Below are 22,991 nucleotides of genomic sequence, written 5' to 3'. Positions count from 1 at the left end.
GAGTAGCTGAGCAGGTTAGTATATAGCAGTGATGGCGAACCTATGTCACGGGTGCCAGAGGCGGCACTCAGAGCCCTCTCTGTGGGCACCCGCACTCTGGAAAAAGTCTATGGTGTACAATATGCCTTAGACTTTTCCTGCCATTCATCAGCACAGGGCGCACTATGAACAGCACAGGCAGCACACTGAATGCAGGCAGGATATTATAGCTAAATGATAAAGTACATAGAGGATATACTATATTGGACTGAAGTATTCAGGTTAAATTGCTTTGTTGGCACTTTGCAATAAATAAGTGGGTTTTGGGTTGCAGTTTGGGCACTCTGCCTTTAAAAGGTTCGCCATCACTGGTATATAGTATGCCGTGGGAGGTGTTATCGGTGATAGCATGTTCTGCCAGACGTATCCAGCGAGCAGGCGGGGATCGGGAAGGGACAGGCTGCTGCCATCTCTCGTCCTCATACAGATTCATTTTTCTGCTCACAATGTGCTGCATGAAAGATCATTTCACCTGATGAACGGTCGTTTGCTTGTTCTTCGGGTAATCAGCAGCACGTTTACAAGGGCAGATTTGTAGTAATCTGCCTGACTAGTGAGTGGTGTAAATCCGCCACTAGTATCTACATAGATAGCTGTCAGTCACGGGTGTAATGGCCATTTACAACTGAACAATGTTTTTCTTGTGAAGTCATGCATAAAAGTTGAAGACAACGATTTTTATGTTTGATCCTAAAGCTTAAAGGGGTTCTGCAGATTTTTTAAACCAGCACCTGGATCTGAATTGCATGTAACTAAACATTTAGCATAACCACTGAGCTTTTCAATAACTGTATAGTGCCTCCTGCTGGTTGTACTTTTTCCTAGTTTTCTGTCCACCTTGCTGAGGTGGATGCTCATGCTCAGTTCCATCCTTCTGCCTCTTGAGGTGTGATAGTGAGAGAACCGCAGCATAAAGGACCCTCCCCTCTTCCGAGGTACAGCAGAAAGGACATGCCCCCTTGAGCGATCATCTTGAAATAAATCTAGCCGAACAGTTAGGGCAATGAATGTGAAAGCTCTGGATCCATGCTAGGTACAGGGCAGTTTCTAGATTTGTTAGGAGTTTGTCCTGTACTGCACAATGTCTGATTTTCTATTTTTACATTAGGAGTTAACTCCTTTAATGAAAACTTTTGTATTTGTGTTTTTTCAGGTACCAGGATACTGGGTGAAGATTCATCACTTAGAATACAAAGATGGAGGCATATTAGACCCTGATGATGTTGTTGCAGATGTTGTTGAAGACAAAGACAAGGTAAGAGAAAGTAACAGTAAAAGTAACAACGTTTTGTTACCGGCCGCTGAAGCAAACGCACTTGTCTAACGCTTCCACTTTTCAGCATTTTGCATTTCTGCGTCTGACAGCTCGGTCCAGCCTCCGAGCTATACGGAGCCATGATGCTGTGCCCATAGACTTCTATTGGCTCTTCTGTGACACTCTATCATTTTATTTTTGTCTGAATCCATGTGCCAACATTGTGGCAAGACTCTGGCTCTGTCGTACTGCAGATGGCCTTGATTGACATTAGTTGATATTTTATCACTTTCTTTTTCTTTCATTTCACTGGGTGCCAAACTGGGCAGCTGATAAAAAATAATGCTAATGTGAACAACTGATTCATGCCGTTTATGCACAAAAAATGTCCCGGGAAGTTGTCAGTGCTAATCAGGACAAACTTTACTTTTTTCTTTTTACTTCTAACAACCATTGTGTTCTAAAGGGGCTACCTTGTCACCAGAATCTCTGCCGAAATCTCCTTTCAATGTCACACACTTATAGTGGTTGCCATAATACAAAGGCACATTACATGGCATTAAAAACTCAGCCCTTGAAAGGATTGTCTCACTTCAGCAAATGGCGTTTATCATGTAGAGAAAGTTAACACAATGCCCCTACTAATGTACAGTTATTATCCATATTGCCTCCTTTGCTTGCTTGATTCATTTTTCCATCCCATTTATACTCGTTTCCAGGGGTTACGATCACCCTGTAAATCAGCAGCGGCGGCTGCGCCTGCACACTATCGGAACAAGCGCTAGCCTCTCTAGTGACCAGGACCCTGGCAGTGCTTACAGGCATTCATGCGCAGCTTCCATCCCGGCCACCTCGTATCTGCCCTGCAGCCGTGGCTGTAACCATGGAAACAAGCCGTGTATAATGTGATGGAAATATGAATCCAGCCAGCAAAGGAGGCAATATGGATAATAACAATACATTAGTAAGTGCCTTGTATTACCCTCCTCTACATGATAAGTGCCATTTGCTGAAGTGACACAACCCCTTTTAAGGTTTCTGTAGCGCTACGAAGTCAGGATCAACACAAATAAGTTAATAAAATTTACTTGCGGATATTATTCAGATTAACTGCTCTTTTATAGATTTTTTTTATTTTCTGGAACTGTTTGCCATATGTATCATATAACAGCATGATCAATATTGCATTTATCTTTTCTACCGACTGATTTATTTACACAGAGACTATAGGTAAAGCTATCAAGTAAACCATACTAAACTGTATGTATTTCTTACTGCTACCGGACCCCTGTGACAGATTTATCTCCTATGTCTGACCCTCTGTTTGTTAAATCCATGACATATGCCTGGTTTCCTTTGTTTGTATGGACGTGAGATAGAAATATGATCTATGCTCCACCTGTAGTATACCACAACCTGATTCAGAACCTCACTCAGGCTCCACAATTATATCCACATAATCCACTCAGTCCTATTAGTCGTATTCAAAAGGTAATTAGTGAGGTATAAATAATACTCACTCTTTTGAAACTTTGATTTTATTTTTCAGTCCTTTTATTTTTCATATAAATAAATCGCTATAATGCATAGTAATCCTGAGAGCGCTGAACTGATTGCTACCCCATGCTGCGCAATGTTTCGGGGGGTCACGCCCCCTTAATCATGCGTGCTTGTGGGTTTTATCCATGCGCTTTACATACAATCTCTTTCCATCATCATCATTTCACAATTACATATAGTCATTGATGGCTTCAGTTTTCACAGACGTACATAAAATATTTGTTGCATTTAAAACCACTGAGATCCTGATCATAGAAATACCTTAAAGTTGCAGATTTCATTTCATTGTCTCCATTTTCATTATCCACTAGTCTCATATTGTAGCAATCTCAGTTTTTTTTTCTGCCAGAGTAGTTCATTAATGCAATCCAGCACTAGCCATTTATGTTTCATTTCATAACAGTGTTGCAACAATGTAGTTTCGCTATACTTTTTTTCCTTTGTTTCACCTGCATTCACCTCCTGTGTTTCCATATATCATCTAATATTAGATTTATGTTTGTTTAATCATACCTTTTATTTCTCTTTGTCTGTCCGATGTACCATAAACTACATGGATATCGAAAGCCATAAACAAAATTTTTTGTCGTACATGTAGAAAATTTTTTTGTTGTACATGTAGAAATTTTTTGTCGTACATGTAGGGACCGATGTATGGAAGGGGTTAACAGGGAGGGAGCTCCCTCCCTCTCCCATCGGAGGCTGCTATGCCGTTTCAGCTTCCGATTCTTAACGGGATCACAGAGGGAGGGGGCCCCCTTCCCTCCCCCCCATCACCCGCTGCTCTGTTGTGGCAGCGGGTGATGGTTACCATGGCAATCGGACACCTTCACAGGCTTTCGGCTTGCCATGGTAAGGCTAAGTCTGATCAGACTTCTGCTAAAGGCAGAAGTCTGATCAGACTAAGTGTAAAGTGAAAATACAGTACAGTACAGTACACTATATAGTGTACTGTATTGTATTATACATCTTCAAGAACCAAGTGGGCCAAAAAAAAGTAAAAAAAAAAAAAAAATACATTTATCACTGATTAAAAAAATAAAATGCAAAATTGATACCACCGCGTCCGTAATTACCTGATCTATAAAACAGTCATGTTACTTTCCCCTCACGGTGAACGCCATATAAAAAATAAAATAAAAACTATGATGAAATTGAAATTTTGCCCACCTTACTTCCCAAAAAAGGTAATAAGTGATCAAAAAAGTCGTATGTACGCCAAAATGGTACCAATTAAATCGTCACCTCATCCTGCAAAAAATGAGCCCCTACATGAGACAATCGCCCAAAAAGTAAAAAAAATATTGCTCTCAGACTGTGGAGACACTAAAACATGATTTATTTATTTTTTTCTAAAATGCTGTTATTGTGAAAAACTTAAATAAATAAAAAAAAAGTATAGATATTAGGTATTGTTGCGTCCGTAAAAACCTGCTCTGTAAAAATAACACATGACCTAACGCCTCAGTTGAACACAGCAAAAAATAATAATATAAATACGGTGTCAAAAGCCATTTTTGTCACCTTACATCACAAAAAGTGTAATAGCAAGCAACCAAAATGTCATATGTGCCAATCAAACCGACGTCTCATCCCGCAAAAATTAGCCCCTACATAAGACAGTCGCCCAAAAAAATAAAAATAAATATGGCTTTCAGAATGTAGAGACACAAAAAAATATTTTTTTTCAAAAATGCTTTATTATATAAAACTGAAACAAAACCCTCGAAAAAGTAGTCATATTTGGTATTGTCACGTCCGTAACAACTTGCTCTATAGAAATAGCACACAATCTAACCTGTCAGATGAACGATGTAAATAACAAAAAATAAAAACAGTCCCAAAACAGCTATTTTATTTTTTTTGCTAATTTTCTATTTTTATCCATTTTTCCAGTAACAAAGCAAGGGTTAACCGCCAAACAAAACTCAATATTTATTTCCCCGATTCTGTAGTTTGTAGAAACACCCCATATGTGGTCGTAAACTGCTGTATGGCCAAACGGCAGGGCACAGAAGGAAGGGAACGCCATATGGTTTTTGGAAGGCAGATTTTGCTGGACTGTTTTTTTGAGACCATGTCCAAATTGAAGCCACCCTGATATGTACCCCTAGAGTAGAAACTCCAAAAAAGTGACTCCATCTAGGAAACTACACCCCTCAAGGTATTTAAAACTGATTTTACAAACTTTGTTACAGGGTGGATTTGATTTAAATCAAACTGATTTAAATCACTAGTCAGTAAGGCTTGATTTAAATCATAGTTGCTACATAAAGACTAATTCTTGCTGGTATAACTTATAATATGCAAGTAGAATAACAACTTTTCATATTAGTTTGATTAGGTTGATTCTGTATTCATAGGTTTGTAGAAGTTAGGATTAAAGGGCTTCTGTCACCCCCCATTGTGCAATTTTCATTAGCCGACATTAGCTATTTGCTAATGTCAGCTGAGTGCAATCATACATGTCCTACCTTTGCCATACTTTTATAATATGCAAATGTATTCACTACCAGCAAGTTGGGCGTGTACTTGCTGGTAGCCGCCGCATCTGCCGCTTCTAGACACACCCCATCTCCTCTTGATAGACAGGGCCAGCGAGCGCTCTCCTCCTCCCGCTGGCCCCATCTGCTGCTGAATTCCCGCGCCTGCGCCGTAACATTCCTTGATCGGCGCACGTGTACTGAGTGAAGGACGCGCGCTTGCCAGCTCCTTTCTCAGTGCGCCTGCTGGGATTACGTCACACTACACCCGGGAGAGAAGACTGCCGATTATCGCTGATGCCGGCAGTCTTCTCTTCCGGGTGTAGTGTGACGTAATCTGCGCAGGCGCACTGAGCAAGGAGCTGGCAAGCGCTTGTCCTTCACTCAGAACGCCTGCGCCGATCGAGAAACATTTAACCCCTCAGATGCCATGGTCAATCCTGACCACGGCATTTGAGCGCACTGTTGTGCTCCGACTCCCCCGTGTGGCAGTCGGAAGAGGCGAAGTGTGTATGCAGCAGCACCTGTCTATGAATGCCTGTAAAATAGGGCTCCGTAGGAAAGTAGTCTATGATAATAGCAATCTAGGTCCCTATGGGAACTATAAAAAAAAGTGTTAAAAAGATTTAAAAAATAAAAATAATTGCAAAATCGCCCACCTTTTCCCCCCCAAAAAATTAAAAAAATACCTCCGTGCCTTTAACCCCTAAAGGACTGGGCTCATTTTCACCTTAAAGGGTTTCGATTGGCGTGAAAGGGTTAAAATGGAGTTGCAGTTAGTACAGGATAAACATGGCAAAGTTCCTTCTTTCCTTGCAGCTTAAAAAGTCTGTTTGTTTTTCTTTTTTGTTTTGATGTCGCCTCTGATAAGTGTATTTCCTACAGTTCTACCTCTCCGATATAGCTCTTTTTTTAAATCGATTGCCATATTTTATATCATGTTTTAATAATCCCCAATATTTATTTATAGCATTTTTTATGAGAGTTGCGTGTCTATCATAAGTCCCTATATACATGCAGCGATTATCCTTGGCCTTTTTTTCTTTTCTGACTAATAGATCTTCACGTGAAATTCTCTCTACTTTACTACTAATGTTTTTAATCAATCTCCCTGTGTAACCACAATCGACAAATTTTTGATGCCGGTCATACTCATGGTCCTTTTTTAGTGATGCGTTTTGCTCTTATAAATTGACCTTTTGGTATATTTTTGAATACGTGTGGGGCGTGATAGCTGGAATATAGCAATATATTATTTTGATCAGTTGGCTTGGTATATAGTGTAGTATTAAATCTCCCATTGTCTCCTTTCTTAATCTCTACATCTAGGAACCGTATAGTATTAGGTGATTAGTGTAGCCGTGTGGATGATGCTTCTAATTTTCCATTATTGAAAATGTGCTCGTTCTCAAATGCCGCCATGAAAATATTTGCAAAACTTGGCGCAGCGAAGGACCCCATTGAAGTCCCCCGCAGCTGCAAGTAGTGATCTTCATTAAATCTAAAATAATTTTTTGTAAGAACGAGCTCCAATAATGTCATCAGGAAGGTGATCATGCAGTTGTTCAGACTGACATCCTGCATCAATATCTCCCTGACTCATTGGAGTCCTTCATGTTGGGGAATATTAGTGTACAAACTCTGTACATCTAATGTACATAAAAGGTGACAATATCACAAAAATAAATCTAATATTATAACGATATATGGAAATGCAGGAGGTGAATGCACGTGAAACAAAGGAAAACAAGTATAGCGAAACTACATTGTTGCAACATGGTTATGAAATGAAACATAAATGGACTGAAAAATACAATCAAAGCTTCAAAAGAGTGAGTATTATTTATACCTCACTAATTACCTTTTGAATACGACTAAGGGTACTTTCACACTAGTGTTAAAGTTTTAAGTTTTCCGGTATTGAATTCCGTTTTAGGGTCTCAATACCAGGAAAAAAAACGCTTCAGTTTTGTTTCCATTCATTGTCAATGGGGACAAAACTGAACAGAACTAAATGCTTCAAAATGCATTCCGTTCCGTTTTGTTGCGTTCCAAGATCGGAGAGCAAACCGCAACATGTTGTATTTTGCTTTCCATCCTGGGAAAAACGCAATGCAAGTCAATGGGGACAGATCCGTTTTCTCTGCCACAATAGAAAACGTATCCGTCCTCCATTGACTTTCAATGGAGTTCAAAACTGATCCGTTTTGGCTATGTTAAAGATAATACAACCAGATCTGTTTATAACAGATGCAGATGGTTGTATTATCAGTAACGGAAGCGATTTTGCTTGACCCTGCCGGATCCAGCAAAAACGCTAGTGTGAAAGAAGGCTTATTAGAAATTCTATTCTTTGGTAGATTGGCGCTAGTATAGATTGGAACTATAATTTACTGCAGTTTCTGGCATAAATTATAGCTAATCCGGGGGTCACAGCTGCCACGCCGCTTTCTCTAAGCTCCGCCCTTTTCTTGCCTCTTTTGAAATGTGGCAAGATGTACAAAATATATAGCAAATTTGCCAAGCGGTTGGCTGTAGCATTTTAATAGCTCACGTCCACTGTGCAGGAGACGAGTTGACTGTGTAGAGATTGGAGTACAATGAAGCATACTGTAGATAGCAGTCTCCTCACACATCTTACTGGAAGGCTTAATGGCTGCACAGTGGTCCCAGAGGCGTAGGATAGTCTTGGGTCTCCTAATATTATCGCCAACACAACCTATGTGTGACAGAGCTGGAGAGGCAAATTTAGGAAACATTCTTATTTCCCCTGTTCTTATGGAATAATATAATGGAGGTTTCATTTTTAAGAACTGGTTCATATTCTCTGCTGTCTATGGGTGAAGATTACGTGTGGTTTTTCAGCACGGATTTTGTGGGATAAAACCGTTGCGTAATACAGAACCAGCAAAGTATATGAATTTTGACAAATCTCAGGTATATTTTGCTTTTTTCTGAGGTTCTGAAATTAATCTGCTGTGCAGATTTTAAAAAAATCTGTAGCATGTCAATTGTTTGTGTAATTCCGCACCTTATAAATAGTGGTTTTCCCCATAGATTTCAATAGGGTTATTAGCATAAACCGAAAGTCTGTTCCAAAAAAAACGCATAAAATAAATATTGTATAGTGCGGATTAGTGATGAGCAAACCCGCTTCTCCCTGCTTTGATGAACCCGGTTCGTTCATCTACATCAAGGATGCTCAACCTGCGGCCCTACAGCTGTTGTAAAACTACAACTCCCACCATGCCCTTCTGTAGGCTGATACCTGTAGGTTGTCTGGGAATGATGGGAGTTGTAGTTTTGCAACAGCTGGAGGGCCGCAGGTTGAGCATGCCTGATCTACATAACTCGCATTAATCCCGATCCCTAGTTCTTTACATGGTTTAACATGTATGGCCTCCAATGAGGCGCTTTCAATATGGCGGCGGTTAATATGAGTAGTGTCGAGCGAATCAAAGCCAAACGAACTGACCCTGATCCGAATTTCAGGAAAAATTAATTTCGCTGCAAAGCTGAATTTCCTCACTCTTCGTGGTATCTAATCTATTTTTCCCAAAATGGCAGCTAAAAAAACACCCAAAATTTAGTTGCCTTATCCATTTGCTCGCAAAGAGGCCTTTGCAGCTATCTTGATTCAAGATGCCGTGTGAAATCTCGCGCTTGGTGACGTGTGATGTCACAACACCAGTGCACTGGCTGGGCGTGGTGCCGTCATTAGTGATAATGTCACCATGCCCGGCCAGCATGATGACGTCATCACATCACCATGCAAGATTTTGCGTGGTGTCTTCCATCAAGATAGCCACACCGGCCTCTCTGCGAGCAAATGGATAAGGTGTGTGTGTGTGTGTGTGTATATGTGTGTGTGTGTGTATATATATATATATATATATATATATATATATATATATATATATATATATTTTACCGGATTAACCCCTGAAAGCCCACAATTGTAGCATCAGATGCCGCTATCAGTGATGAATATGCCATTTAAGGGTTTCAATGATGGGGGGGCAGCGCAGTCGCCATTTCCTGTTATTGCGCCCGCTACATACAAAGAAATGCGATTCGTCACAAATCGAATTTCTTTGTGAAATTCAACAAAACAGCTGAACTGAATTTTTTATAGCTTTTGTTGATCACTAAACGTGAGACTTCAGTAGTGTACTGTAAGTAGTGGCGCATGCATACATGTATTACATTAAGAATCTGAACCCGGGTTCATGGTGTGCGCCATGATCATTAACGAACTTGTGTTTGGATTTGTAGTGTAATACATTAATGCATGAGCTGCTGTGTACAGTAACAGCGCGTTCACGAGACTACTGACCCATACATTGTAAACCATGTAGGGAGCTAGGGATATGCATGATTGTGTAGACTAACCCAGTTCGCTCATCACCAGTATGGATTTATGTGGGTTTTTTATGTAGTTTTGGTGCACATTTTCTGCATACAAATCTGCAATGTGTTCATTCATGTGTGGTCCTGTATCAATAAGTGAAGCAGCTCTGCTATCCACCCTGTGCATTCTGTCGCTGAGACATATCAGGGAGTTTTAAGGAAACAAGATCTCTTCCTCTTATGTTTCTACACCAATCAATTATATATTAATTAAGATGAATACCAGTCTTGGCTATCAAAAGGTCAGTTGGTGAAAATATGTTTAATTCATTCTAATTACATTTTAGTTTTAAAATGTAAGGTCCCTATTTCTGTCTCCTGGGATTGTCCAGAATGGCTTGCTGTTATATATGTACAGACATTTGAAGAGGACCTTTCACCGTTTTTTTTCTTTATAAAAGCGATACCTCACACTGTAGTCCAGGTTCAGCAGATGCTAGCCTGCTATTTTATTTCATGATCTGCTCCTCTGTTGCGCCGCTATGCCCCCCATTTGGTTTTGGAGCCTGATATGCTAATTAATAGCATCGGTACAGGGAGGAGAAGACCTCAGCTTTTCTCAGTGTGTGTCTCCTTCTCACTGTAGACGACTTCACAGCCAGGAAAACATTTAGTAAATGTTACAAGAACTGGCTATGCAAGCGAGTACAACAAGTGCTATGCTCACTTACCAAATCTCATGAGAGCAGCTCATCTTTTCGCTGGCTGTGAAGTGGTCGGCAGCGATTGGACGGCATCACAGCCCGGGAGAAGGAGGCGCCCACTGAGGAAAAACCCTAAGAACTCAAGGGGTTCCCCACTGGGTAGAGCATCTGTGGGATCTGCTGGAAAAACAAGTCTGATCCATAATTCACATGAAAATTGTTTTGTTGTTTTACATCCAATTTCCAGTGGTTCAGCCATGTTTCCTGAAACCTGTTGCCAAGATGATAAACATTACAGGCCTTCTGGATAAAAACCTGATCAGATCGTTGATTTCATTGAGTGTATTCACACCCATCATTGTGGTTTCTTTGCTGTGTTTTGCAAAGTTGTCATAAAAAGGCTGCAACTTTACATAATTGTGACAAAAGTTCTGGTATCCCAAAACTGCAGCAAAAATGCTTCAATTTTGCCGAATCACAACTTCTTTTATGTACCAGCCAAAGGACATTATCTTAGGCTACATACACAGTAGCATTGTGAATTCAGTAGGCAGATCTGACGGGCCGAAATCCGCCATTTATGAAGGAAAAGCGGCCGGATCACCTCCAGATCCCATTATAGTCAGCGTGTATCTGGCTGCTGGAATTCAAACGTAACTTTGATAACTTCCTGCGTAATACAGATTGCCCACCTCTTCAATTCCAGGATATTACGGTATTTATCATATATTGTCTAAAAAATAAGAATATAAAGAAAAAACTCTTCAAACTGTGAATCTTAGTGGTAGAGTTATTCCGTATACCTAGCAAGTGTTAAAAAGAGGCAGAACTGCTTCTTATACCTAGTAAGCATTAAAAATTGGCCTCATGCACACGACTGTTCCGTTTTTTTGCGGTCCGCAAACCACGGATCCGCAAAAAAACGGAAGCCGCTCGTGTGCCTTCCGCAATTTGCGGAACATAACGAGCGGCCCATTGTAGACATGCCTATTCTTGTCCGCAAAACGGACAAGAATAGGACATGCTATATATTTTTTTGCGAGGCCTCGGAACGGTGCAACGGATGCGGACCGCACACGGAGTGCTGGCCACATCTTTTGCAGCCCCATTGAAGTTAATGGGTCCACACCCGAGCCGTAAAAACTGTGGCTCGGATGCAGACCCGGAAAACGGTTGTGTGCATGAGGCCATGGGTAGAGCTACTTATGTTCACGTAGTTGTGGCACAGAGACATGGCTGTAAATAAGTATTGATACATGTGGAAAGGTGTTCATTGTAGATGGTGAGGTAACCCTTTCTGGAGTGAAGTCCTAATATAACAGGGACTTCTGTAACTGTGAGGCTGCCACCTATTGGTGTGCTGTAAAATGGATTGTGAGATGCTGCTTTCTCTGAAAGCGTTCTCCTCCTAGACGTTGTATATTCTGTCTTCAGAACAGAGAGGTCAGTCACTGCCAGCGGGCCTGCCTGCAGTACTGCGTATGTAAAGCTTTATAGATTTCCATTTCACCACTGTAGATACGTTCAGGACTTTCATGGCTGTAAAAAATATCCACCTGCTGCAGATGAAATGAAAAAATAGATCCTCATGCTTTTAAAATTCCCAGCCCCTCCTGTGTGACTGTTCCCTGCTGGTCTGTGTTTACATTGGTGTGGCTTTGCCTTTCCGGTATGTAACTGGTCCAGCCAATCACTGACCACGTCCCTTATGACAGTATTACTTGGGGAGGGGGACATTTTTTTTTAAGACTAAAAGAACCTCTTAAAGTGTGTGTTTAACTTTGCACAGTTTGCCACAATACTCGAATGCTAATTTATAGAAATGTGGGTAAACATTTTGAGTTATCATAACCCCTTAAAGGGGTTGTCCAGTTTCACAACAGATGGCATCCTGAGTGTTACTTACTGGGCTGGGCTCTATTTCCCCCACTGCATGACATCAGCAGTATGTGACAGCTACAGCCAATCATTGGCCTTAGTGGTGTACTAAAGATGAGTGATTGGCTGCAACTGGGTAAACCGAGCCTGGAGAATCAGAGTGGTGGCTCAGGATCTGTCAGGGAAGGCTACTTTCATATTAGCATTAGCAGGGTCCGGCCAGCTGTTCCGGCAGGGGAACAACCTGTCAGATACGTACTAACGCTAGCCCATGTGTGAAGCGGTTTTTGTCCGGCTGCCTCTTGGCATGTTTGTCGTGCTGTGGTCCGACCTCCGCCCGGTCTCCATTATAGTGAATGGGGCCAGGGCGGCCTTTTGGCGGCACACATGGGCTAGCGGTAGTACGGATCTGGCAGTGGCAATGTTTTGGGTTGGCATGGGCATTTTTTATTTGAATTTTCTTTCCTTTATTTTTATTATATTTTAGATTTTTTTTTACTTATGTGTTTGCTTTTGATACACAATATATCCCTCAATAGGTAATAAAAGATCCCTGAGGAACATTTACATTTTTTTTTTACTTTACACTTTTGAGCTGTATTTGGGGCATCTGTATGAGCACCAGTTACAGGAGTAAGCACCCCTCTGTGGGGGCAGAGCTAATCAGCTGTTATTTGCCTGGACACAATAGAGTAGGCCGCATTGCTGCTTTCTCTATTCACCTGACTGCCATGTATACAGGTAAAGTGAAGGCAGGAGAGGTACTATACAGCTTCTCTCTTCTCGGTCCATGGCTGTGTCTAACAGCTGAGGACCCGTCCTACGTCTGCTAGATTGCAGGAACATTTCTGCAGGATGCCAATAGACGGTACTGTAGAGTCCTCAAGAGCCAGCAGATGGACTTTAGGAAGTTAAAAGGCTCGAACAGAACTATGAAAAAGGACCCTTTTATTCCCCCCCCCCCCCCCCAGAAACACTGCCGCGTCTGTCCATGGGCTCTTGCGTTATTGAATATGAATATAATGCAATACCAGGCTCATCCTGTTTCTGAGAAATAATATTGTAGACCGCATTATTCACTTGGTGGGTTAGTTTTTGGAGGATCCTCACACATACGTATACACATCCATTTTCAATTGATAGCAGGGTGGTGGCATCATATGCATCCATGATTTAAAGTGTAGTACCATACCATCTCATTCCTTCAGAAAACAAACCCTTCTTTTCACTTATCTAAAACTGAATAAATACAATGTTCCAAATGTGGTTTGTAATTGGATTAAAAAGTCACGCTATGTAGTGCTGCCAAATCTGTTGCATAACAGCATTTGTCTTTACATAAAGTAAACCTCTGCCAAGTTTATGACAAATGAAGACTGAGCGACCGAGGAAGTATCTGTAAAGTGGTGGGAATTACTGGATGAAAGGTAAACCGTTCTCCACTTGTGGTCTGAGGGTTCGCTTACAATTCCCTTTCGTCTTTTATGGTGTAGGACAGGGATGGTAGAGAAAGAAGGCTCCAGCACTCGTGGTAAAAGTTTTTCGGTCCCGGTCTTTATTCCACCAAACTCATAGTGTACAAGAACAGTGGCACTCCTCCCCACTCCCCCCCAGATTTACGCGTTTCGAACACTTCTGATTATGAGTAAGAACAGAAGTGTTCGAAACGCGTAAATCTGGGGGGGAGTGGGGAGGAGTGCCACTGTGTTTGTGCTGGAGCCTTCTTTCTCTACCTTGATGTCTGGGCTGGCTTGGGTCTGTTCCGTGCACAGTGTCACAGGATGACAAATTTCCAATTTCTAGGACAGGGATGCTCAACCTGCAGCTCTCCAGCTGTTGTAAAACTACAACTCCCACAATGCCCTGCTGTAGACTGATAGCTGTAGGCTGGCGTTCACTGTGCACTAAAAATGACATGACACCCTTTTCCTGCAGCTCAATACGATTACGGCAATACCAAACTTGTATAGCTTTTATTTTGTTTTATTACTTTAAAATTAAAAATGGTACAGTATGTACAACTTTTTGATTCCTGTTCAATTTTTTGGGGGGGACAAGGTGACCAAAAAATAGAAAATTGTGGGTCTTTTATTCCACCCCCCCCCGTTATGGCGTTCACTGCACAGGAATTTTTTTAATATTTTAATAGTTCAGACCGTTTTGTTTTTTTTTAACTTTTTTTTATAGTTTTATTTAGTGACCATTAAAAGATTCTATCAGAGCGAATAGGATTTTGTCATGCTGCCTGCTGAGCTATACTTCATGCATAGCTCAGCAGGTAAATTACTATGACAGCCCTAGTAAGCCTCAGCAGGCCTTAGGATGTCATGGTAACCAATCGGAGTCCTGTAATTTCACTGTAGGGGCTTCAATCTGATGGCAGAGGGACCTGCGTCCCTCTGCCTTACCTCACAGATGCCGCAATCACTGTTGACCGTGGCATCTGAGGGGTTAAATGACAGGGTTTTGCACGATCGCCGTTCACCATCTTTGCGGCCGGGTTCCCGCTGTATTATACAGCCGGCACCCACCATGTATGGAGCTGGCCAACCGCAGCAGCCTGCTCCATACAAATGCTGGCACTTAATGGCGTACATGTACAGCATTATACATTAATAGGTTAAAGAATTTACTGATACTCACACCCCAAATATTTGGGGATATGTTTATAATGTTGGTCAGTACTACTATGGGGTTCATGCTAGGGTTGGGCGATATACCGGTATCACGATATACCGAGGTATTAAAAAAGCTGCGATATGGCGATATCGCTGTTTCCTAATTACCGCTGTATTTTGTGACGTCATCGAAGCGGTCATGTGCGCTGACCGCTTCTAAATCTGCGTCCGCCCGCCCCTGCACCTTGCATAGCGCTGAGTAGTGAGTACAAACACATTACTTCCTCTCGCTCTTGGCTCCTTCTTGCTCTGCCTCCCTTAGTCAAGTCTCCAGACTCCACCCACCATCTGACATCACCGTCCGTCACCCACCCCTGCCGGTTCTATGTGGCGAACTCTGTGTGAGTACTGGGTGTCTCTGGAGAGGCTTTTCCTGCGGCTGCCTCGCTCGTGTGCTCTGATGACAAAATTAGAAACTTACTACTTCCCACAGCGAGCCGCCCCCGACTCTCCCTCCTCCTTGCTCCCATATTCAAATCTCCGCCTACCGACATCTGATGTCAGAATCAGAGCACACAAGCGAAGCAGCCGCGGGAAAAGTATATTGTAAAGTATTATTGTATGTATGGTGGCCTGTGGCCACAAGACTTTATTATAACATCTCCTTGTGGCCCCCGCCCCATACAGTGTAACGTCTCCTTGTGGCCTCCATACAGTATGACCTCTCCTTGTGGCCCCCCATACAGTATATCTCCTTGTGGCCCCCATACAGTATAACGTCTCCTTGTGGCCCCCCCATACAGTATAACATCTCCTTGTGGCCCTTATACAGTGTAACGTCTCCTTGTGGCCCCCACACAGTGTAACGTCTCCTTGTGGCCCCCACACAGTGTAACGTCTCCTTGTGGCCCCCACACAGTGTAACGTCTCCTTGTGGCCCCCACACAGTGTAACGTCTCCTTGTGGCCCCCATACAGTGTAACGTCTCCTTGTGGCCCCCATACAGTGTAACGTCTCCTTGTGGCTGCCCCCATACAGTATAACGTCTCCTTGTGGCTGCCCCCATACAGTATAACGTCTCCTTGTGGCTGCCCCCATACAGTATAACGTCTCCTTGTGGCTGCCCCCATACAGTGTAACGTTTCCTTGTGGCTGCCCCCATACAGTGTAACGTTTCCTTGTGGCTGCCCCCATACAGTGTAACGTTTCCTTGTGGCTGCCCCCATACAGTGTAACGTTTCCTTGTGGCTGCCCCCATACAGTGTAACGTTTCCTTGTGGCTGCCCCCATACAGTGTAACGTCTCCTTGTGGCTGCCCCCATACAGTGTAACGTCTCCTTGTGGCTGCCCCCATACAGTGTAACATCTCCTTGTATCTGCCCCCATACAGTATAACGTCTCCTTGTGGCTGCCCCCATACAGTGTAACGTCTCCTTGTGGCTGCCCCCATACAGTGTAACGTCTCCTTGTGGCTTCCCCCATACAGTATAACGTCTCCTTGTGGCTGCCCCCATACAGTATAACGTCTCCTTGTGGCTGCCCCCATACAGTATAACGTCTCCTTGTGGCTGCCCCCATACAGTATAATGTCTCCTTGTGTTTTTTTTCTTTTAAACGGGTATTTATTGCGATATATATCGTTATCGCGATACATTTTTTAATATCGTTATCGTCTGAATATTTTTGATATCGCCTATTGATATAACACTAGTTCATGCACATGGCAGTACTGGCTGAGGACAATAGCCTGAATTGTATAGAGCTGTAATAGGGCACCTACAGATATTTGTGGGTTCCAGCTGTACCTTCATGTTCATCTGATGTCATAGTGAGGAATAAAGAGGTTTTTCCATAGAAATCTGATACAAAATCGTACCTTGTGCAAATGCCATATTATGGAGCATTCTCCCCTAAAGGCATTGTTTCTAAGTGAGATTAGCTAAGAAATACAGAGCAGTATATAGGACACCACAGTTGAAACCAGAAGTTTACATGCACTATATAAAAAGACACATCTGCATGTTTTTCTTAATATCTGACATGAAATCAGAATAATCCTTTCCTGTTTTTGTTTAATTAGGATTACCATAATTATTATTATTTGCCAAATACCAGAATAATGAGAGAATGTTTTAAGGCATTTTTATTACTTTCTGCAAAGTCAAGTGTACATACATTTCATTAATATTTGGTACCATTGCCCTTAAACTATGACTTGGGTCAAACGTTTTGGATATTCTTCCACAAGCTTCTCACAATAGTTGGTCAGAATTTGGGCCCATTCCTCCTGACAAAACTGGTGTGACTGAGCCATGTTTGTTGATCGCCTTGCTCGTACCTGCCTTTTCAGCTTTGCCCATAAATTTTCAATAGGTTTGAGATCAGGGCTTTACGATGGCCACTCCAAAACATTGACTTTGTTATCGTTAAGCCACTTTGTAACCAGTTTGGTAGTATGCTTCGGGTCATTGTCCATTTGGAAGACCCATTTCCACCCAAGCTTTAACTTCCTGGCTGATGTCTTGAGATGTTGCTTCAGTATTTCCACATAATCTTTTTTCCTCATGATGCCATCTATTTTGTGAAGTGCACCAGTCACTCCTGCAGCAAAACAGCCCCACAACATAATGCTGCCACCCCCCTGTTTCACATTTGGGATGGTGTTCTTAGGCTTTCAAGCTTCTCCCCTTTTTATGTTTCTTTTGGAGTTATGGCTTCTTCCTGGCAGAGTGTCCTTTCAGCCCATGTTGATACAGTACTTGTTTCACTGTGGATATTGACACAATCTTACCAGCTTCTGCCATCATCTCCACAAGGTCTTTTGCTTTTGTTCTTGGGTTGATATGCACATGTCGGACCAAAGCACGTTCATCTCTGTGACACAGAATCCTGAGCGGTATGATGGCTGGACATTCTCATCTTGTTTGTACTTGTGTATAATTGTTTGTACAGATGAACGAGACACCTTCAGGTATCTTGAAATTGCACCCAAGGTTGAGCCAGACTTGTGCAAGTCCACAATCTCTTCCTGATAGCTTGGCTGATTTCTTTAGACTTCCCTATGATGCTACACAAAGAAGCAGTGTGTTTCAGGTGTGCATTTAAATACATCCACAGGTATGTCTCTAATTAACTCAGATGTTGCAAAAAAACAACTAAGGCTACTTTCACAGTTGCGGCAGGACGGATCCGACAGGCTGTTCACCATGTCGGATCCGTCCTTCCGCTATTTCGCCGTGCCGCCGGACCGCCGCTCCGTCCCCATTGACTATAATGGGGATGGGGGCGGAGCTCCGGCGCAGCACGGCGGTACACGGCAAAAGCCGCCGGACTAAAAAGTCGGACATGCAGGACTTTTTAGTCCGGCGGCTTTCGCCGTGCACCGCAGCTCCGCCCCCGTCCCCATAATAGTCAATGGGGACGGAGCGGCGGTCCGGCGGCACGGCGAAATAGCGGAAGGACGGATCCGACATGGTGAACAGCCTGTCGGATCCGTCCTGTCGCAAGTGTGAAAGTACCCTAACAGAAGCTTCCAAACACATGACATCATCATATGGGCAGTCCAGAGATGTTTAACCACCTCAGCTCCCCTAGCTTAAACCCCCTTAATGACCAGACCACTTTTTACAATTCTGCACTACACTACTTTCACGGTTTATTGCTCAGTCATACAACTTACCACCCAAATAAATTTTACTTCCTTTTTTTCTCACTAATAGAGCTTTCATTTGGTGGTATTTCATTGCTGCTGACATTTTTACTTTTTTTGTTATTAATCGAAATTGACCGAAATTTTTGCAAAAAAATTAAATTTTTTACTTTCAGTTGTAGAATTGTTCAAATAAAACTACATTTCTATATACATTTTTCTCTAAATTTATTGTTCTACATGTCTTTGATAAAAAAAAAAATGCAATAAGTGTATATTTATTGGTTTGCGCAAAAGCTATAGCTTTTACAAATTATGGTACAAAAATGTGAATTTCCACATTTTGAAGCAGCTCTGACTTTCTGAGCACCTGTCATGTTTCCTGAGGTTCTACAATGCCCAGACACTAGAAACACCCCACAAATGACCCCATTTTGGAAAGTAGACACCTTAAGGTATTTGCTGATGTGCATAGTGAGTTCATGGTAGTTTTTATTTTTTGTCACAAGTTAGTGGAAAATGATATATATATATTTCTTTTCTTACAAAGTCTCATATTCCACTAACTTGTGACAAAAAATAAAAACTTCCATGAACTCACTATGCCCATCATGAAATACCTTGGGGTGTCTTCTTTCCAAAATGGGGTCACTTGTGGGGTATTTATACTGCCCTGGCATTTTAGGGGACCTAAAGCGTGAGAAGAAGTCTGGAATCCAAATGCGTAAAAAATACCCTGTGAAATCCTAAAGGTGCTCTTTAGAATTTGGGCCCCTTTGCGCACCTAAGCTGCAAAAAAGTGTCACACATGTGGTATCGCCGTACTCAGAAGAAGTTGGGCAATGTGTTTTGGGGTGTATTTTTACATATACCCATGGTGGGTGAGAGAAATATCTCTGTAAAAGTAAACTTTTCTCATTTTTTTTATGCAAAGTTGTCATCTTAGAGAGATATTTCTCTCACCCAGCATAGGTATATGTAAAAACACACCCCAAAACACATTGCCCAACTTCTCCTGAGCACGGCGATACCACATGTGTGACGCTTTTTTGCAGCCTAGGTGCGCAAAGGGGCCCAAATTCTAAAGAGCACCTTTTAGGAGGGCATTTTTAGACATTTGGATTCCAGACTTCTTCTCACGCTTTAGGGCCCCTAAAATGCCAGGGCAGTATAAATACCCCACATGTGACCCCATTTTGGAAAGAAGACACCCCAAGGTATTCCGTGAGGGGCATGGCGAGTTCATAGAATTTTTTTTTTTTTTGGCACAAGTTAGCGGAAGATTTTTTTTTTGTTTTTTCTCACAAAGTCTCCCTTTCCGCTAACTTGGGACAAAAAGTTCAATCTTTCATGGACTCAATATGCCTCTCGGCGAATACCTTGGGGTGTCTTCTTTCCAAAATGGGGTCATTTGTGGGGTGTTTGTACTGCCCTGGCATTTGAGGGTCTCCGCAATCATTACATGTATGGCCAGCATTAGGAGTTTCTGCTATTCTCCTTATATCGAGCATACGGGTAATGAGATTTTTTTTTTCCGTTCAGCCTCTGGGCTGAAAGAAAAAATGAACGGCACAGATTTCTTTATTTGCATCGATCAATGTGGATGAAAAAATCTCTGCCCAAAAATGTGCAAAAAAAAAGGAGGGGAAAGGCGTCAGCCAGGACATAGGAGCTCCGCCCAACATCCAAACCCACTCAGCTCGTATGCCCTGGCAAATCCGATTTCTCCATTCACATCAATCGATGTGGATGAATAAATAATTGCCGGAATTTTTTTTATTTTTTTTTTATAAAAAATGTTTGCCAAAGCATATGAACACCGCCCCTCAACTCATAAGCCTCGGCAAACGTACCTTTTTTACTGCAGAGGAGAAATCTCGTCTTGCAGCGCCGCATACACCGACTTTTGTGTAATCTGACAGCAGCGCAATGCTTCTGTCAGAATGCACATCAGTGCTGCAGCTGGTTCATCGGTTGGTCCGCCTGGAAGGTAAAAAAACAAAACAAAAAACAAAAAAACAGGCCGCAACACAATAAATTTATTAACATTAACTTTATATAACATTTGAACAGAACATAAATTTTTATAAACTTTATTGAACTTTTGGAACAGAACATTAACTTTTTTGCTTACCGGTGTTTTTTTTTTTTACCTTTTTATAGGACAAACCTCTGCTTTCCCATGGGACAATGTGCAAAGCGCAAATCGCCCAGAGATGTGGCGAAGTACATTATGCACTTTGTCCCAGGGGAAAGGAGAGGTTTGCAGCAGCTCTGTGTGAAAGGGCCCTAAGACCCCTGTGTGCCTGTCCTGTGTCACGCAATCCCTATGCTAATAGTGTACCTGTGAGTGGTACTTTCGGAAACACTCCTCTAAGCATAGGGCAGGGTGGTCAGGGCAGTCAGGACAGAAATAGCGGGTGTCACGCTTTATTCCACTCCTGCTACAGACTCAACATTTTTTTCGGGGTGGCGCTTGGTTTGAGGTACCAGCAACGACATTGGGGAAATGTCGCTCGTGTAGACGGCTCACTACACTGGTGGTTGGGGCCACAGAACCTCCTTGATAATCTCTTCCTAAAATTTGAGGAAGGATCTTGTTCTCCCAGCCTTACTGTAGAGAACAAAGTTATTATTGACAGCCAATTGAATTAAATATACAGACACCTTCTTATACCAGCGTCTGGTCCTGCGGGAAAGTAAATGAGCCGACATCTGGTCATTGAAGTCCACCCCTCCCATGAGCAAATTATAGTTGTGGACACAGAGGGGCTTTTAAATGACTCCAGTTGCTCGTTCAATTTTGATTGTCGTGTCTGCGTGAATGGAGCATGTAAACGTCACGCTTGTCTCTCCATTTCACCGCGAGCAGTTCTTCGTTACACAAGGCAGCCCTCTCCCCCCTTGCAAGACGGGTGGTAACGAGCCGTTGGGGGAAGCCCCGGCGACTGGCTGCTGTGGCACCGCGTGACCTAATCTGTTCTAAAAACAAATGCCTGAAGAGGGGCACACTTGTGTAGAAATTGTCCACATAAAGATGGTACCCCTTGCCAAATAAGGGTGACACCAAGTCCCAGATTGTCTTCCCACTGCTCCCCAGGTAGTCAGGGCAACTGACCGGCTCCAGGGTCTGATCTTTACCCTCATAGACTAGAAATTTGTGCGTATAGCCTGTGGCCCTTTCACAGAGCTTATACAATTTGACCCCATACCGGGCGCGCTTGCTTGGGATGTATTGTTTGAAGCCAAGGCGCCCGGTAAAATGTATCATGGATTCGTCTATGCAGATGTTTTGCTCAGGGGTATACAAATCTGCAAATTTGGTGTTAGTGGTCTATGAGGGGCCGAATTTTGTGGAGCCGGTCAAAAGCTGGGTGGCCTCTGGGACGAGAGGTGCTGTTGTCACTAAAGTGCAGGAAACGCAGGATGGTCTCAAATCGTGTCCTGGACATGACCGCAGAGAACATGGGCATGTGATGAATTGGGTTCGTGGACCAATATGACCGCAATTCATGCTTTTTTGTCAGGCCCATGTTGAGGAGAAGGCCCAGAAAAGTTTTAAATTCGGAAACTTGGACGGGTTTCCACCGGAAAGACTGGGCATAAAAGCTTCCCGGGTTGGCGGCTATAAATTGAGTGGCATACCGATTTGTTTCTGCCACAACTAAGTCCAAGAGCTCCGCAGTCAAGAACAGCTAAAAAAAAACCAGTGCCGATCCGATCTGAGCTGTCTCAACCCGAACTCCAGACTGGGCGGTGAAAGGGGGAACTACTGGTGTGGCTGAAGTTGGGGGCTGCCAATCAGGGTTTGCCAGCACCTCAGGGACTCTAGGGGCTCTACGGGCCTGTCTGTGCAGTGGCTGCGACGGGGGAACTAATGCACGTGCCACCGTACCAGCTTCAACTGCCCTTCTGGTGCTCGCCACTTCACCATGTTCTACGGCAGTGCTGGTACTAGGTCCAGGATGGGCTGCGCTGCTGGTGTATGCCTCACCACGTAATCCGACAGCGCCAGCCCCACTCTGCTGCCCTTGAAGCGGATCCTGCGCATCCTGTTGTCTAGCAACACGGGGCCGGGTACGCCTGGTGGTATCAGGGACCTCAACCTCCTCGTCCGAACTTTGGGTCAGAGAGCCACTGCTTTCTACAGGTTCGTATTCTGACCCGCTGGATTCGTCAGATGAGGGTTCCCATTCCTCATCCGACTGGGTCAGAAGCCTGTAGGCCTCTTCAGAAGAATACCCCTTACTTGCCATTTGGTCAACTAAATTTAGGGGTATTCCCTGAGACTACCCAAGAAAAAAAGAAAGCCTGTCTTACAAATGGGAGGATAGCGAAGTACAGGAAGCCGCTGCGATTGATAAAAAATATCAAAACTGATTTTTTTTTATTGCCGCAGCGCTTGTAAAGTGATTGTGCAGTGATAAAAAAAAAATAAAAAAAAATTTTGTCACT

General features: G+C 42.9%; 1 protein-coding gene across 1 annotated transcript in view; it reads left to right on the top strand.

Moving 5' to 3' along the window:
• Window positions 1-22,991, top strand: part of PARD3B (par-3 family cell polarity regulator beta) — a 1,801,259-nt gene that overhangs the window by 86,912 nt on the left and 1,691,356 nt on the right. Inside the window, 1 exon segment of the mRNA XM_040441847.1 lies at window positions 1,193-1,294. Coding sequence (XP_040297781.1) covers window positions 1,193-1,294 — 102 coding nt within the window.

This window comes from Bufo bufo, chromosome 7, assembly GCF_905171765.1.
Source record: "Bufo bufo chromosome 7, aBufBuf1.1, whole genome shotgun sequence".
Lineage (NCBI taxonomy): Eukaryota > Metazoa > Chordata > Amphibia > Anura > Bufonidae > Bufo > Bufo bufo.
This window is presented reverse-complemented; position numbering and strand designations above follow the sequence as displayed.